This window comes from Achroia grisella, unplaced genomic scaffold, assembly GCF_030625045.1.
Source record: "Achroia grisella isolate CSIRO2021 unplaced genomic scaffold, CSIRO_AGI_Agris_v1 utg2471, whole genome shotgun sequence".
Lineage (NCBI taxonomy): Eukaryota > Metazoa > Arthropoda > Insecta > Lepidoptera > Pyralidae > Achroia > Achroia grisella.
Window position 1 is genome coordinate 431,214 of NW_026712739.1, and position 17,130 is coordinate 448,343.

At 34.2% G+C, this 17,130-nt stretch overlaps 2 protein-coding genes across 2 annotated transcripts; one reads left to right on the forward strand and one right to left on the reverse strand.

Annotated features, from left to right (window-relative positions):
• Positions 1-11,653: 11,653 nt before the first annotated feature.
• On the forward strand, positions 11,654-12,127 carry LOC131842783 (uncharacterized). The gene has a single exon (XM_059191351.1). The coding sequence runs from the start codon at positions 11,654-11,656 to the stop codon at positions 12,125-12,127; it is 474 nt and encodes a 157-aa protein (XP_059047334.1).
• A 2,650-nt stretch (positions 12,128-14,777) lies between these two features.
• Positions 14,778-16,837, reverse strand: LOC131842790 (ubiquitin-related modifier 1 homolog). Its single transcript, XM_059191359.1, has 3 exons — positions 16,747-16,837; positions 15,794-15,999; positions 14,778-15,073 (listed from the first exon to the last, which is right to left on the reverse strand). The coding sequence occupies exons 2-3, from the start codon at positions 15,992-15,994 to the stop codon at positions 14,945-14,947; spliced, it is 330 nt and encodes a 109-aa protein (XP_059047342.1). The 5' UTR covers positions 15,995-15,999; positions 16,747-16,837; the 3' UTR covers positions 14,778-14,944.
• Positions 16,838-17,130: the final 293 nt, after the last annotated feature.

Genomic DNA, 17,130 nt, shown 5'->3' on the forward strand with positions numbered 1-17,130 from the left:
TTATCCGAAACTAACGGATAATCCGAAATAAGTTCATATTTATTCCTATATCCGAAACCTATCCATATCCAAAATTTTATATCCATAACTTAATCACTATGACTGATTTCCTCTTATTAATTGTTTAACCAGTTGGTTATATATTCAATATTTTTTCTATTTGAGTATTTAATTAAATTAGTGCTAATTGGTGGTTTGTATTCACACACTTAAACTTAAAAATGTAAAGTAATAATAAAATTATTTAAAAGAGCAACACGCAAGTTTCTTGCTCGTTCTTCTTGTGATGAGACAGCTTTCCGAACGAGCGGTAGATTAAAAAATGTAATGACTATTCAAAAGTGCTTCAAGTTTATTTGAATGGTATTAGGTAATATTTGGTGGTAGATAAAAAACAAATTGTTATGACTGTTCAAAAGTGCTTCAATGTAAGTTTATTTGAATGGTATTAGGTAATATTTGGTGGTAGATAAAAAACAAATTGTTATGACTGTTCAAAAGTGCTTCAATGTAAGTTTATTTGAATAATGATTTTCTATTCTATTCTACTCTATCCCTGGTCAGTAGCTAGTTTTAAATAAAACAACAAATATGGAACTGTGCAGTGCCTGCGTTAAATCTACGCGTAGCTATATATATATATATATTTTAATTGTTCTAAGTGTGTATGTATGTATAATTTGTATTAAGTGTGTGTGTATGCAAATTCAAATTCAAATTCAGAATATCTTTATTCATGTAGGTCTATTACAGACTCTTATGATATGTCAAATCTACCGTCAGTTCGGAATGATTTCGAGGTGAGAAGAACTGACAAGAAACTCAGCTCGTATTTTTTTCAAATAATAGTGGAAGAAATGCATATGTATATATATATATATATATATATGTAAAATGTACCTTTGTCAAATATGTAAATGTAATAATGGTTGTCAATAAATGTGAAAAACAATTTCTTTCTTTCTTTCTTTTCTATAAGAACGCAAGTGCTACATAAACTGCTACGAGAATGCTACGTCGTAGCATAGTATGATTGTTACTGGAGCAGGAACACAACTACTATTTTAATAAAAACCAAATACTAGTAAAAATGTGTATTCTTCCCAAAAGGGCTCACAGCAAGAAGTAACAAAACAATATTATTTCATCAAAATGACATATAAAAAATAGATATAAAAAATAAAAAGTTTATATGAAATAGGAAATGAAATGAACTGAAATTTTATTGCATAAAATGTGGTACATTGGTTGTGCTATTTTAAATCTTAATTTTGTTCCGCACATTTAGTCATTTCTGACATGCAAGCTTGTGTTATGCCTTAAGAGAACTGATGTAAATACTTAGATATATTTTATAATAATAATAATAATCTCAGGACAATTCACACAGCGCCATCTAGTCCCAAGTTAAGCTAGCTAAAGCTTGTGTTATGGGTACTATAGAACTGATGTAAATACTTAGATATATTTTATAATAATAATAATAATCTCAGGACAATTCACACAGCGCCATCTAGTCCCAAGTTAAGCTAGCTAAAGCTTGTGTTACGGGTACTAGAGAACTGATACAAGTACATAGATCATTTTTTTTCGTAAATACATATTATACATAGAAAACACCCAGAACGATACAAACAATCATATACATGAATTCAAATGTTTGTGCCGTGCGAGGAATCGAACCCGCGAACCGCTATACCGCTAGACCACCGAGATCGTCACTATGAGAAAATATAAAGCGGTGTGCCAGACCGACTTTAATGAAAGTGTATTTTTTTTTCTAGATAAGATAATAATAATGTACAGTATTGTAGTATATTATATATCTTAATAATCATCATTACATAGAATAAAACAAAGTCGCTGTCGCTGTCTGTCCGTCCCTATGTATGCTTAAATCTTTAAAACTACGCAACGGATTTTGAAGCGGTTATTTTAATAGATAGAGTTATTCTAGAGGAAGGTTTATATATACAATACAAATTGGCACAAACATTTGTATTCATGAGTATGATTGTTTGTATCGGTCTGGGTATTTTCTATGTATAATATGTATGTATTTACGAAAAAAAAATATCTATGTATTTGTATCAGTTATATATGGGTACTAGCATAACACAAGCTTTAGCTAGCTTAACTTGGGTCTAGATGGCGCTGTGTGAATTGTCCTGAGATTATTACTATAGGTTGTTTTAAGTGACCAGGTTTCATTGCTCTTAAATGTATACATAGAATACACCCAAACCGATAATAATAATAATAAGTTATTAATTTACCAAAAATATGTTTAAAAAAAAATCCGATATCGTGCAAATATTTGTGTGTTGTGCGAGGAATAGAACCTGCGACCGTCGGAAGTAAGGCGATGTGCTCAACCGCTAAACCAGCGAGTAATATAATTATAATGTACTCACACTAGAAGAAGTAGACAACTCGTATTACATCGGCAACATTCGGAAATATTCGGTTCTATCGATCGTGAGATGTATACTATATGTTCTTGATACTTATATATATTATATATATTTTTTTAAACAGCGTCAATAGTCCATATGACTAACGGGATTTTTAATATCTTGTATGTATATGTAGATAGAAGGAAAGAGGGGGAGGGGAAGACCAAGGAATAGCTACATCAAACAAATTGAGGACAAAATGGGAGTCGTGTCGTATCAAGAATTAAAGAGCATGATGGAAGATCGCGGAAAGTGGCAAGAGCTCCACCGACAAGAGCGTAGCTCTTAAATTATGAATGAATGAATGAATGAATATGTAGATTGATAGTATCGCCGCCCCCCAGCTCCGGCTGCTCCGGAAATATTAACTCGTAATCTTAATACCTACCATTAATAACTAAACTAACCATCAACTGTACCTTAAGGTTTTTTTTGCTCATCCGTCATACTCGTGGACGAGTAGCTGCTTGTAGGGACCGGTCTGCTCTAATCACTATGACTTATTTTCTCTTATTAATTGTTTAACCAGTTGTTGTATACTGAATGTTGTTTCTATTTTATTATTTCATTGAATTAGTGCTAATCGGTGGTTTGTATTCACACACTTAAACTTAAATTGTAAGTAAGAATAAATTAATTAAAAGAGCAACACACAAGTTTCTTGCTTGTTCTTCTTGTGATGAGACAGCATTCCGATAGATTAAAAAAAAAATGTTACTACGACTGATTTATTTTTTGTTATTGTGTATGAAAATTGTGCGAAGTATAAAATTTCGCACAGTTATAGTTTATATAGGTGGTTAGTAACATGGACTAAAAAACCTATTGCTAGCAATGTACCATGTCAGGTCGACCTCCACGCGATTCCCCTGGACACCATCGTGATAAATTCTTGGTGAATTTGTCACGATTTGCTAACTGGCCTGACCACATGTTCTTATCATCCTCCACTGGTGCCCCGCCAGCGTATACCGTTAACGCAGGCGGGGGCACCATTACATTATCTATACATATAAATAAAATTGTAGTGTCTGTTTGTAATATTGAAATAATCGTTTTTTACTACATGCATATGAATATAAATACGATACATACACCAAAATAACATTTATTACATTTTTTGTCTGTCTGACTGTTTGCCCGAGTAATCTATGAAATGGCTGGACCGATTTTGACGGGACTTTTATTGGCAGGTAGTTGATGTAATAAGGAGTAACTTAGGCTATCTTTACTTTAGAAGAATAAAGTTAAATTCTCCGTGTACAATCAGTCATATATAAAAATAAAAGTATCAAAATGTATAAATACACGTACACTTAAACCAAGATGTACTCCACATTATCTACCTCTCTCAGTTTATACGCCCGTCTCCCTCTCACGTACATGTTGGGAGAGGTCAGGTTTGACAGGTGAAAGGACTATTTTGTATGATTGGATTAATAATATTATTTCCCCTGGCATATAGGAATAGAAATAATATGATCACAGTGGTGTAGCGGTTCAGCTCTCCGACGCTTTCCGATAGTCGCGGGTTCAATTCCTCGCACGGTCCAAACATTTGTATTTATGACTATGATTGTTTGTATCGGTCTGGGTGTTTTCTATGTATAATATGTATGTATCTACGAAAAAATAATTATGTTTTTGTATCAGTTATCTGACTATAACGTTGTTTTGCCATGTAAATTAATATCGCTATTAAAAAATAGGGGTTGTTGATAGAAGGGTAAAAATTTAGGTAATTTGTATGTATTTTTTAATGCCACATATTAACAAAATATGTAGCGATTCAGCTCTCTGCCGCTTTCCGATAGTCGCGGGTTCAATTCCTCGCACGTGGGGGGAAGGGGTTAGGGGTTGTTAGTAATGTGGATTGATAACCCCATTGCTAGCAATGTACCATGTCAGGTCGACCTCCACGCGGTTCCCCCTGGAAACCATCGCGTTAAATTCCTGGTGAATTTGTCACGATGTGCTAACTGACCTGACCTCATGTTCTTACCATCCTCCACTGGTGCCCCGCCAGCGTATACCGTTAGCGCAGGCTGGTGCACCATTACATTATCATCCACAAAAAAAATTCCTCGCACGGTTCAAATATTTATATTCATGAGTTGTTTTGCCATGTAAATTAATATCGCTATTAAAAAATAGGGGTTGTTGATAGAATGGTAGAAATTTAGGGTTGTATGTATTTTTTAATGCCACATATTAAAAAAATATGTCGAAAAAATGAAAAAAATATTCGGGGTCAGCTACCCTTAACACTTTGAGGTATAAAAATTAGTTATAAACCTATTCTTTGTTTATTGATAAGTTTTTGGATCGGATTCTAATCGTAATTTGTAATATATAATGTAATATCTAATTGTTATATATATACATATCTATATATAAGTATACAGGGCGGTAAACCATAAAATGTTAATAAATGAAAATTGTAATTAATTTTAATGGAGATAGATTAAATCAACAGAGACACGGACCGCTGTCTGTGGAAAAAAAAACCTATTCTCAGACCTACTGAATATATATATAAAATTTCATCAAATCCGGCAAGCCGTTTCGTTGGAGTATAAACACGAAAACCGTGACACGAGAATTTTAAATATATATATTTTTTTATGATCGATTCAGAAATGAGGAGATCCGCAGAAGAACCAGCGTGACCGACATAGCCCGAAGAATTGCGACTTTGAAGTGGCAATGGGCAGGGCACATAGCTCGTAGGACAGATGTCCGTTGGGGTAGTAAAGTCCTCGAGTGGCGACCACGGACCGGAAGACGCAGCGTGGGAAGGCCTCCAGCAAGGTGGGCCGACGATCTGGTCAAGATCGCTGGAAGGCATTGGATGCGAGCAGCGCAGGACCGATCGTCGTGGAGATCTTTGGGGGAGGCCTATGTCCAGCAGTGGACGTCTTCCGGGCTGCGATGATGATGATGATGATGATTTTTTTTAGTGCATTTTAATGTAATGTTGCACCCGCCTGCGCTAACGGTTTACGCTGGCGGGGCACCAGTGGAGGATGATAAGATGAGCATGAGGTCAGGTCAGTTAGCACATCGTGACAAATTCACCAGGAATTTATCACGATGGTTTCCAGGAGGAACCGCGTGGAGGTCAACCTGACATGGTACATTGCTAGTCCACATTACTAACAATCCTCTTGCCCCCAATATAATAACAATTTTATATATATAAATATATATATGTTGATGTAAAGTCAATTATACATATAACTCCAGCTCAGTACAGAGTAATCATCTTAAATCTACCGCGGAATTGTGCAGTAACTAATTTAAGTTTGTATTAAGTCTCACTGGGACATACGAGCACACACTCCAATATTTCAAATCGAATCAAATCATAAAAGTATATGTTAAATATATAACATCAAAGTATAATGTTAAGTCCGCCAAATGTACTGTACCATATATTGTATTGTGTGCATTAAATTTCAATAAATAAATAAAAAAAATCATTTATATATATATACTAGCTATACATCGTCCGTATGGAAGTTAACATTATTGTTCTAAAATAAAAGTAGCCTAAGTTACTGTTATGATGTTCTTACTTATTCACTTAAACCATTGAGCCACACGCAAGTTTCTTGCTCGTTCTTCTTGTGATGAGACAGCTTTCCGAACGAGCGGTAGATTAAAAACAATGTAATGACTATTCAAAAGTGCTTCAATGTAAGTTTATTTGAATAAATGATTTTATATTCTATTCTATTGTTATTTATTTAGAAATTATACTTTATTGAGTAGCCATTACAATCAGTTTCCATTCTTACTACTAATGACATCTATCACTAGTGTTGTCAACAATCGATAATCACGCTAGTGATGTACTCTTACAATAGTTACTCCTTAAGTAAGTAATCCTGAACACTATCGTAAGACTTGCTGATTATCTATGCAGTATTTTCTTAAATTTATTTCGACATAAATTTACAATTTAATTTATTTAGTTCCATCCCAAAACAGGGATAACACTTTTTATTTACACATAGAGTAAGGTGAGGCTACCGGACTACCGGAGAAGATCATTTAAAGAAGCCCAAGGAGGGTTGAGGTCAGGCAGGCGGCCGGTCATAAAAGAAAAACTGAAGCCAAAACCATTCTCTCGTAATATGAATTTGAGTGAACGAATTGATGATCGGGACTGCGAACAGAGATGAATGGAAGAGAAAAAACATATTACGCCGATCCCAAATAAATGGGATAAGGAAGAAGCAGATGATGTAGACAAACTTATCTAATATTTTATACAATTTAGCCAGTGTGTGTGTATGATAGTGAGTAGTATATTACATATATACACATATTCATACATCTATACATATAAATCAAATTGAAGTGTCAGTTTGTTAAATACATAATGATCCGATAATCAAATTATAAGTACAGTCTCAAATTGAAAGTAAGAAAAACAGAAAATATAGACAGAACTATAGGGATATAACAGAAAGATGTGAAAAAAGGAGAAGGACAGTAAAAAAGTTAGAAATTTAAATAATGTTCCCGCAATTTCTGTTTTAATGAATTTATTACATTATTATATATATTAGGCATACGACTAGCCTTATGACTTTTACTTTTTTTTTAATCAAATAATGTAAATAAAATTGGAGTGTCTGTTTGTAATATTGAAATAACCGTTTTTTACTACATGCATATGAATATAAATGCGGTACATACACCAAAATAACAATTTCTGTCTGTCTGTTTGTTCCGGCTAATCTCTGAAATCGCTGGACCGATTTTGACGGTACTTTTATTTGCAGATAGCTGACGTAACAAGGAGTAACTTAGGCTACTTTTACTTTAGAAAAATAAACTTAAATTCCACGCGGACGATGTTGCGTTTACAGCTAATAAAAAATAAAAACTGCAAAATAAGTTAAAAAAAAAAATCATTTATCATGTAGGCTACATTACCGCTCCAATATTAAATACCCGTCGTAAAAACCCAGCAAAATAAATTAAAAAAGAAAACAAAATATATAGAAAACAAAATATATAAATAATAATAATAATAATAATCTCAGGACAATTCACACAGCGCCATCTAGACCCAAGTTAAGCTAAATTCTTAACCTCCTCAACAATATCTTCACCCAGCACAACCTCTCCCACACTTGGCTAAGGCGCGTGTAGGTGAGTATTACCTTCGTTTAAATGTATAAAAGAAAAAAAAATAATAATAATCTCAGGACAATTCACACAGCGCCATCTAGACCCAAGTTAAGCTAAATTCCTAACCTCCTCAACAATATCTTCACCCAGAACAACCTCTCCCACACTTGGCTAAGGCCCGTGTAGGTGAGTATTACCTTCTTTTAAATGTATAAAAGAAGAGAAAAAATGAAAAAAAAAATCATAATCTCAGGATAATTCACACAACGCCATCTAGTCCCAAGTTAAGCTAGCTAAAGCTTGTGTTATGGGTACTAGATGACTGATACAAGTACATAGATAATTGTTTTTTTCGTAAATACATACATATTATACATAGAAAACACCCAGACCGATACAAACAATCATACTCATGAATACAAATGTTTGTACCGTGCGAGGAATCGAACCCGCGACCGGACGTAAAGCGGTGTGCTAGACCGCTAGACCACCGAGGTCGTCATATAGGATAGAATAGAAACATTTTTTTTCAAACGGATTTTCTATTCAAAAATTCAAAATTCAAAATATCTTTATTCATGTAGGTCTATTACAGACTCTTATGATATGTCAAATCTACCGTCAGTTCGGAATGATATCGAGATGAGAAGAACTGACAAGAAACTCAGCTCGTATTTTTTTCAAATAATAGTGAAACATGTTTATGATAAATACAGTTATTAAGATTCTAATTTGGGAGAATAGAGATATTCTGTTCTATTGCATCTGTATGTCACAACAGTTTCCGATGTATCTCGAACGGTAAGCTAGGATCAGGCTAGATCCTCTCTCAGGTTTATGTTACCTATCTTATTAGGATATTGTGTATTACTTCCTTAGTAGTCTACCGGTTTAGCACACGACTTTACTCCTGATGGTCGCGGGTTCGATTCCTCGCACAGTACAAACATTTGTATTCATGAGTATGATTGTTTGTATATGTCTGCGTGTTGTCTATGTATATTATGTATGTATTTACGAAAAAATATAAAAATATATCTATGTATTTGTATCAGTTGTTGTTGTAACTTGGGCCTAGATGGCACTGTGTGAATTGTCAAGTTTACTTAGAATAACATTTATTAAAAAAGTCAACACACAAGTTTCTTGCTCATTCTTCTTGTGATGAGTCTGCGTTCCGAATGTGTAGAATCAAAATATATATAACTCAAAGGTGACTGGCGTAGTGATGTATCAACGTACAGCACAAACAACTGGACGAATCGGCCTGAAATTTGGCATGCAGGTAGATGTTATGACGTAGGCATCCCCTAAGAAAGGATTTTAATAAATTCCACCCCTAAGGAAATAAGTTAACGCGAGCGAAGCCGCGGGCAAAAGCTAGTAAAAATATGACTATTCTAAAGTGCTTGTATTCGAGTTTATTTCAATAAAGATTATTTCTATTTCTTTTAAAGAGTTTAATATATCGTGACATCAAAATGCACATATGGCCTCCCATAAGTACCAAAGAGATAACTATAATGAAAGACCCGTGCGCGCACCTGACTCCGCTTGTAATTGGCTTAACCCGTCCGGGGATGCATGTCAAAAAGTTTAACACAGGGGCGTACTGACCATAAGTTTAGTCCAACATAAATGAGACACAATTTGGTCAAAACAAATCAAAGACAGAAAGAAATAATCTTTGTTCAAATAAACTCATTACAAGCACTTTTGAATAGTCATATTTTGATTCTACCACTCATTCGGAATGCAGATTCATCACAAGAAGAACGAGCGAGAAACTTGTGTGTTGGTCTTTTGAATAGATATTTTTTTTATATAATAATTACAGTATAACAAGTAAGAGGCATGCGATAATCAACATAGAAATCGCTACGCACTCATTATTAGTGTAATCAGATAATATTATCAGTGCTATAGATTTAAAGTTTTTCTATAAAAACATTATTATCGTTAACGAATTCTTTAATTTTATAGTAAGCTTTTTTGCAAAGGAACTGTTTGCTGGAATTGGCCTTAAGTTTTCTCTAATATAAATGAGACGCAATACGACCCATTTGGTCAAAACAAATCAAATAAAGAAATGATCATGTAGTAAAAAACTGTTATTTCAATATTACAAACAGACACTCCAATTTTATTTATATGTATAGATGTATGAATAGCGCGGTTATGGAATATAACTTCACTACTTACGTTTTTAACGCACACGTGTTTTATAAACCCACTTTATATATCGAAAACACGTGAAATTCAATCCACATTACGAACGAGTGTGCTATAAAGAATTTTTAAAAATTAAAAATATAATATCACACTGAATACGTCCCTGTTTGGTGTCAGTCATTTAAAAACAAAATGGGGCGACCCTTTTCTTTTCACGCCCCTGTACTTTTTAGGGGTGGCGGTACAGTATACCGCAGAAACACTTGCACTTAGAAATCTAATAATTTTCATGATAAACTGTACACATGGTCATCATCATCATCATCATCATCATCATCTGCTTCTTCCTTATCCCATTTACTTGGGGTCGGCGGAATATGTTTTTCGCTTCCATTCATCCCTGTTCGCAGTCATCGCGTCATTTACTTCTACTTTATTTACGTTATACACATGGTCATATGGTCACTCTATTCTCCCAAATTTGAATTTAAAAATGAATCTGTATTATTATAAACATGTACAACATTCATTTGAAAAGAATACGAGCTGAGTTTCTTGTCAGTTCTTCTCATCTCGAAATCATTCCGAACTGACGGTAAATTTGACATATCATAAGAGTCTGTAATAGACCTACATGAATAAAGATATTTTGAATTTGAATAAGAGAATATTAATCAGCCACTATGTTCTCCCTAATTACAATAATAATCAATTCACACAGCGCCATCTAGACCCAAGTTAAGTTAGCAAAAGCTTGTGTTATGGGCACTAGATAACTGATACAAATACATAGATTTTTTTCGTAAATACATACATATTATACATAGAAAACACCCAGACTGATACAAACAATCATACTCATGAATATAAATGTTTGTACTGTGCGAGGAATCGAAACCGCGACCATCGGAAGTAAGGCCGTGTTCTCAACTGCTAAAGCACTGAGGTCGTCGAATATATATGTGTAATTTATAATAAACTATTTATCCGCCCCGTCCTCGCACAAGTGTACATGTATTATACAATATAAACCTACCTCTTAAATCACTCTATCTACTGCAAACAACTGCATTAAAATCCGCGTAGTTTAAAAGATATAAGCGAACAGACAACGGAAGCGACTTAATTTTATACTATACTAGCTACTCGCCCCGACTTCGCGCGGGTGTACATGTATTATATATATAAACCTTCCTCTTGAATCACTAGAAAAACTGCGTAGTTTTAAAGATTTAAGCATACATAAGGACGGACAAACAGCGACAGCGACTATATATTATACTATATAATAATTATATATATGACGACTGTTTAAATTTCACGTTTCTAAAGCAAAGAAAATTTTTAAGAAAAAAGTTTACTTCAACATTTAACGGAGTAGTTTCTAAGTTCGACTGTACTGTACGCAAATGACTCTATACCGAGATTAAGTTTTAATCTACGCATAATATTATTACTTACGACTGGGGAGCATTTTATTACGTTGCAAATTGAAAAAACATTTTGATTGTACCTTATATTTATTGGCAGCCATCATGTTTGTTGCTTCAATCAGGTTTCTCAATCTGGTAGGAAGAAATAAAAGATCTGATACAATCTCCCACATTACGGTTGAAGAGGATTGTTTTATTTATTTATTTATTTGCTTTGAATAGGTTACATTGTTCTTACAAATTAATTTACAGTTCTATATTTAGCTGCATTTTGAGCATGCAAATTTAAATTCATTTAACATGAATTTAAATTAACTTATTACGACCTCGGTGGTCTAGCGGTCTAGTCTACCGCTTTACGACCGATGGTCGCGGGTTCGATTCCTCGCACGGTACAAACATTTGTATTCATGAGTATGATTGTTTAACAGAAAATACCAAATACAAATGAATCAGGAGGAACAAGACCAATCTGCTGTAAATGAACTGCGAATATACACAGATGGCTCCAAAACACATAACGGTTCAGGAGCAGGAGCCCACTCCCTTGACCTCAACATGAACTTATACATACCACTCGGACCACACAGTTCGATTTTCCAATGTGAATGCGTTGCCCTGACTGAGGCAGCACGAACAGTGCTAAAGTTAGGTGTCAACAACTTCAACTTAAAATTTATATCGGACAGTGCAGCCGTGCTAAAAGCACTACAGAACAGGAAATCAAACAACAGATTAATAATCGAATGTCACAATATCATGGATAAAGTGGCAGAGCACAACGGTGTAACCATCCAGTGGATAAAAGGGCACAGTGGATCATATGGAAATGATGCCGCGGACGAATTGGCGAGAAGAGGATCAGGCATGACGGTAGCAGGCCCCCTCCCGCTTCTGCCAATACCATTCTCACAATTTTGATCCTGGATTCGCCAAAGATCCACTGAGATACAAAACCAAAGATGGAAACAAACCACCGATTGTAAACAATCAAAAGTGGCAATTCCCAGAACAAATCAACGAATAACAAAACGCCTAATAAATCTGGACAGGCATAACATAAAAACAATGATCGGGACAATGACGGGCCACTGTCCCAAAATCAATAGACATTTGTACACAATAGGTCCCAAACACACACAGACAGTCCCCTATGCCGGGGCTGCTTTGTAGCCGAGGAAAGGGCCGCTCACGTAATCCTGGAGTGCGAAGCAGTGACCACACAACGAAATCAAATCCTCGGAACGGTGAGGTCGCTCCGAGAAGCCTGCGAAGACACCAGGAGACTTCTGCGCTTCTGGGAGGAGCTTGGCTGGCTACGTTAGTAGTCTGGCTCTACACGCACAACGGCCCGAATGAGAGGCTAATTGCGGAAAATGGAGTCCAACCGACATTGACATTGACATTGAGTATGATTGTTTGTATCGGTCTGGGTATTTTCTATGTATAATATGTATGTATTTACGAAAAAAAAATATATCTATGTATTTGTATCAGTTGTCTAGGACCCATAACACAAGCTTTAGCTAGCTTAACTTGGGTCTAGATGGCCCTGTGTGAATTGTCCTGAGATTATTATTATTATTATTATTATATATATATTTTTTATCATTTTGTACATAATTGTATATGTAATTGTATTTTCTGTGAGAGGAACAATAAAGAGTTTCATTCATTCATTCATTCATTCATTCATTCACACTTCCAACTACTGTGTTCCCGGAGAAATACAACCCCGGATTCTTCAAGTCTATGGTGAATAGATATCTTCTGGGTGAGCACGCTACATCCTAGGTCTTACCATCATTTACCATCAGATAAGGTAAAACCAAGGGTAATCCCATTATTAATAAAAAAAATATCCGATTTCTGAAGCTAATAAGTTTGCCAGTTGGTGGTTTGTATTCGCACGTTTAGAATTGGAAATGTAAAATTACAATGAATATTTAAAAGAGCAACACGCAAGTTTCTTGCTCGTTCTTGTGATGAGACAGTTTTCCGAATGAGCGGTAGATTAAAAGGATGATAGCTATGACTATTCAAAAGTGCTTAAATTGAGTTTATTTGAATAAATGATTTTCTATTCTATTCTATTCTAAAGTCGATTTTTTTTGCGTGAAAGAGTAACAAACAACCCGGCCGCTCCACACCGGCGCCCTTCCGATCGATTCCCCGTCCAATTCAAACGGGGATCAATATTACGACGGCCTGAGCCGAGGTTCGAACCCCTAGTGGTACCCTCAGACTAAAGTCGTATCCATCAGGCAGGAGTTGGCCTTAAGCCGCTCCATAAGTCCTTCCGCGGGTTTGGAGTGCCATCTGCACTCGCCCCATAACGTCCGGTGAAGCTTCACCGGAGAAAAGGCCAGCTGCGGCCAACAGCATTAGAGTAGTCCGAAGAAAAAAAAACCTGACGGATACGACGCCAGTCTGAGGACACCGCTAGGGTTTCGAACCTCGGCTCAGACCGTCGTTTCATTCCCCGCTTGAATTGGACGGGGGATCGATCGAAATACGTTCGCAAAACTTGTGATTTCTTAAAAAAAAAAAAGATAAAATGCATAATTCAATTACTCTGTACGATTACACAACAGATAATTGCTTCCAGACTTACTTTGCACTATGTAATATAATATCTGTGCTTTGCACTCATTTAGTCCTCTCACAATATCAATATAATTATAAAATAAATTACCAGAACATTTGAATAAAATAGAAAAAACACTCAAATAACTGAAAAAAAAACTACTAACAAAACGTTATTAAAATGTCAATGGATATTTGACAGAACTTGTAAAAAAGATAATAAAAAAAAGTATTAACGGCTGTATGGGCTTAGACTCTTTGCCTTTCCATAAAGGATAAATAAAACAAAACAAAAAAAAGTTATTATACGAAATATATAGTAAAAAACTTCAATTTTGAAATCTTTTAATCTACCACTCATTCGGATTTTTATGAAACAGCAAGAACGAGAACAATATCTAGCAGGAACTGGCTAGAAACTTGTGTGTTGCTCTTTTAAATAATTTAGTTGTAACTTTACATTTTTAAGTTGAAATTTGTGAATACAAACTACCAACCAGCACTGATTCATTACAGTCAAAATATTGAATACACAACCAAGGTTGAGTAACTAAATAAGAATAAATGTAATGTAATATATGTAATGCTAACTGTACCCGCGACTTCGTCCGCGTGGAATTTAACTTTGTTTTTCTAAAATAAACGATTTTTTTGTAAAATTAAAGTAACCTAAGTTACTCTTTATTATAACAGCTACTTGCCAAAAAAGTTCCGTATAAATCCGTCCAGCCATTTCAGAGATTTCAAACAAATTGAATTTAAAAAAAAGTGATTTTTATATATGTACCATATTTATATTCATATGCATGTAGTGAAAACCGGTTATTTCAATATTACAAACAGACGCTCCAATTTTATTTATATGTATAGATTGTTTATCTACGGTAAAGTTTTTGTAAGTTTTAAACATATAAAGTTTTATATTCTGCATTCAATAAAAAAACCAAGTATCTCCTATTTGTTTATAAAATTTTTAATATTTAATTATAATATTTACAAAACTTTTACACGTCAATTTCGACAAAATTATTTTGTATACAACGCCATCTAGCAGTTGAAAATGACACTTTGAAGTACATAAATATTTAACGAGATGGCGCTGTAAATTAAAAACAAAAAGTATGAGAAAATACTTATTTTAAAATACTTTATTTAACCACCGTGTAAAGTCGATATAAACATAATATTGTCGTTATCTTGCAGTTCATAATTTAACTCGCCATACAGTTCCCAATCTGCGTCATTTATTAATACTAGGATGCCGGGCCGCACAGATTCACCCTGTCAACAAAATTTCTATATTTAATAATAATAATACACCCTGGACAATTAACACAGCGCCATCTAGTCCCACGGTAAACAGAGCTTGTGTTATGGGTACTAGACAACTGATATAAATAAATAAATAACCCTGGACAATTAACACAGCGCCATCTAGTCCCACGGTTAGCAGAGCTTGTATTATGGGTACTAGACAACTGATATAAATAAATAAATAACCCTGGACAATTAACACAGCGCCATCTAGTCCCACGGTAAGCAGAGCTTGTGTTATGGGTACTAGACAACTGATATAAATAAATAAATAACCCTGGACAATTAACACAGCGCCATCTAGTCCCACGGTAAGCAGAGCTTGTGTTATGGGTACTAGACAACTGATATAAATAAATAAAAAACCCTGGACAATTAACACAGCGCCATCTAGTCCCACTGTAAGCAGAGCTTGTGTTATGGGTACTAGACAACTGATATAAATAAATAAATAACCCTGGACAATTAACACAGCGCCATCTAGTCCCACAGTAAGCAGAGCTTGTGTTATGGGTACTAGACAACTGATATAAATAAATATATAACCATGGACAATTAACACAGCGCCATCAGAGCTTGTGTTATGGGTACTAGACAACTGATATAAATAAATAAATAACCCTGGACAATTAACACAGCGCCATCTACTCCATCTAGTCATCATGCATATAGTTTCATGATACATACCTGCACAAAAAGCTCCGGTCTCTCTCTCAATAAATTATCTTTCAACCAGACTAATAACTCTTTAATAGTCCATTTTTCACTCTGGCAATCTGGATAGCACTTTTTCAATGCTGGTAACTCAATTTCCCGCTTTTTTATTTTGTCAAACAACAACTCAGCACCACCTCCGAATAGTAAATTTAATTTCAATGTGTCTGCCATTCTTACTGTAATAAAATAATGTGTTATAAATAATAAGTAATAAAAAAATGGCACTTATATATTACAATATATCTATTCATGTAGGTCTATTAAAGACTTATGATATGTCAAATCTACCGTCAGTTAGAGTGCCTTCGAGTTAAGTACTGACAAGAAACTCAGCTTGTATTCTTTTTAAATTACCTTGTACATGATCATAAAAATACAGATTCATTTATAATTTCAGTTATACACTACCAGTATCTTTGGAATCTTGCCTAAAGGGACTGTTTAATAATATATTTTAGTTTTTTTTTATTTTATTATTAAGTTAAGTCTTTAAGTTGAATTATAATAATAAATATATACTACACATCTAACTATAAATATTTAATATACCTACAATTTATGCTCTATAACAATTTTATTAAAAATTCAATTAGAGATAATGTAGCTAGAGTCTAATGGCATGTAACTTAATAAAAGATTATTGATTTTTATGATAACCATTTTTTTAAATCTTAAATTGTATACAAGCATGTAGGACATCTGATGTTAAGTTAATACCATCACACATGAGCATCCACAACACCTTAAAAAATCCTATAGGAATAAAGTTAATAAGGTAAAGTTAATTTTAAAATGTTGGAATTGAATATAACATCGAGAACTCAATAAAAATAAAACATGGTGAAACATCCCGTGATTTTTACAAATTATACTTATATTAAGAATCAGTAAAACACACTGTTCTGTGATTTGGTTTCACTTACATAATAATTAGTTATTATTAAGTAAAAGATTATAAATGATCATTATTTTCACCATGAACTTTACAGGTTATGTTTTCTTTTTGTTTTGATTAAACTTATTTACAAATATATTTCAGTCAGTAGCTTCAATTGGTGTGTTATTCTATTTATTCTTGAATATTATTAATTATTTTTAATGTTTATATTTTACAAAAATATTCGGCAATATTTTGAAAACAATTCAGGAATTTTTTTTTATTCAACTTTTCCAGTTACAAGGGAAGGCAAAAGAACTGAGCCCATACAGCCATCACTTTGACGTCAATCTGTTGTCAATTGACTCAATCATAGAGTACTGCAAAGCCTGCGATATTGAACAAACACTCACACAAATGAATGTATTCA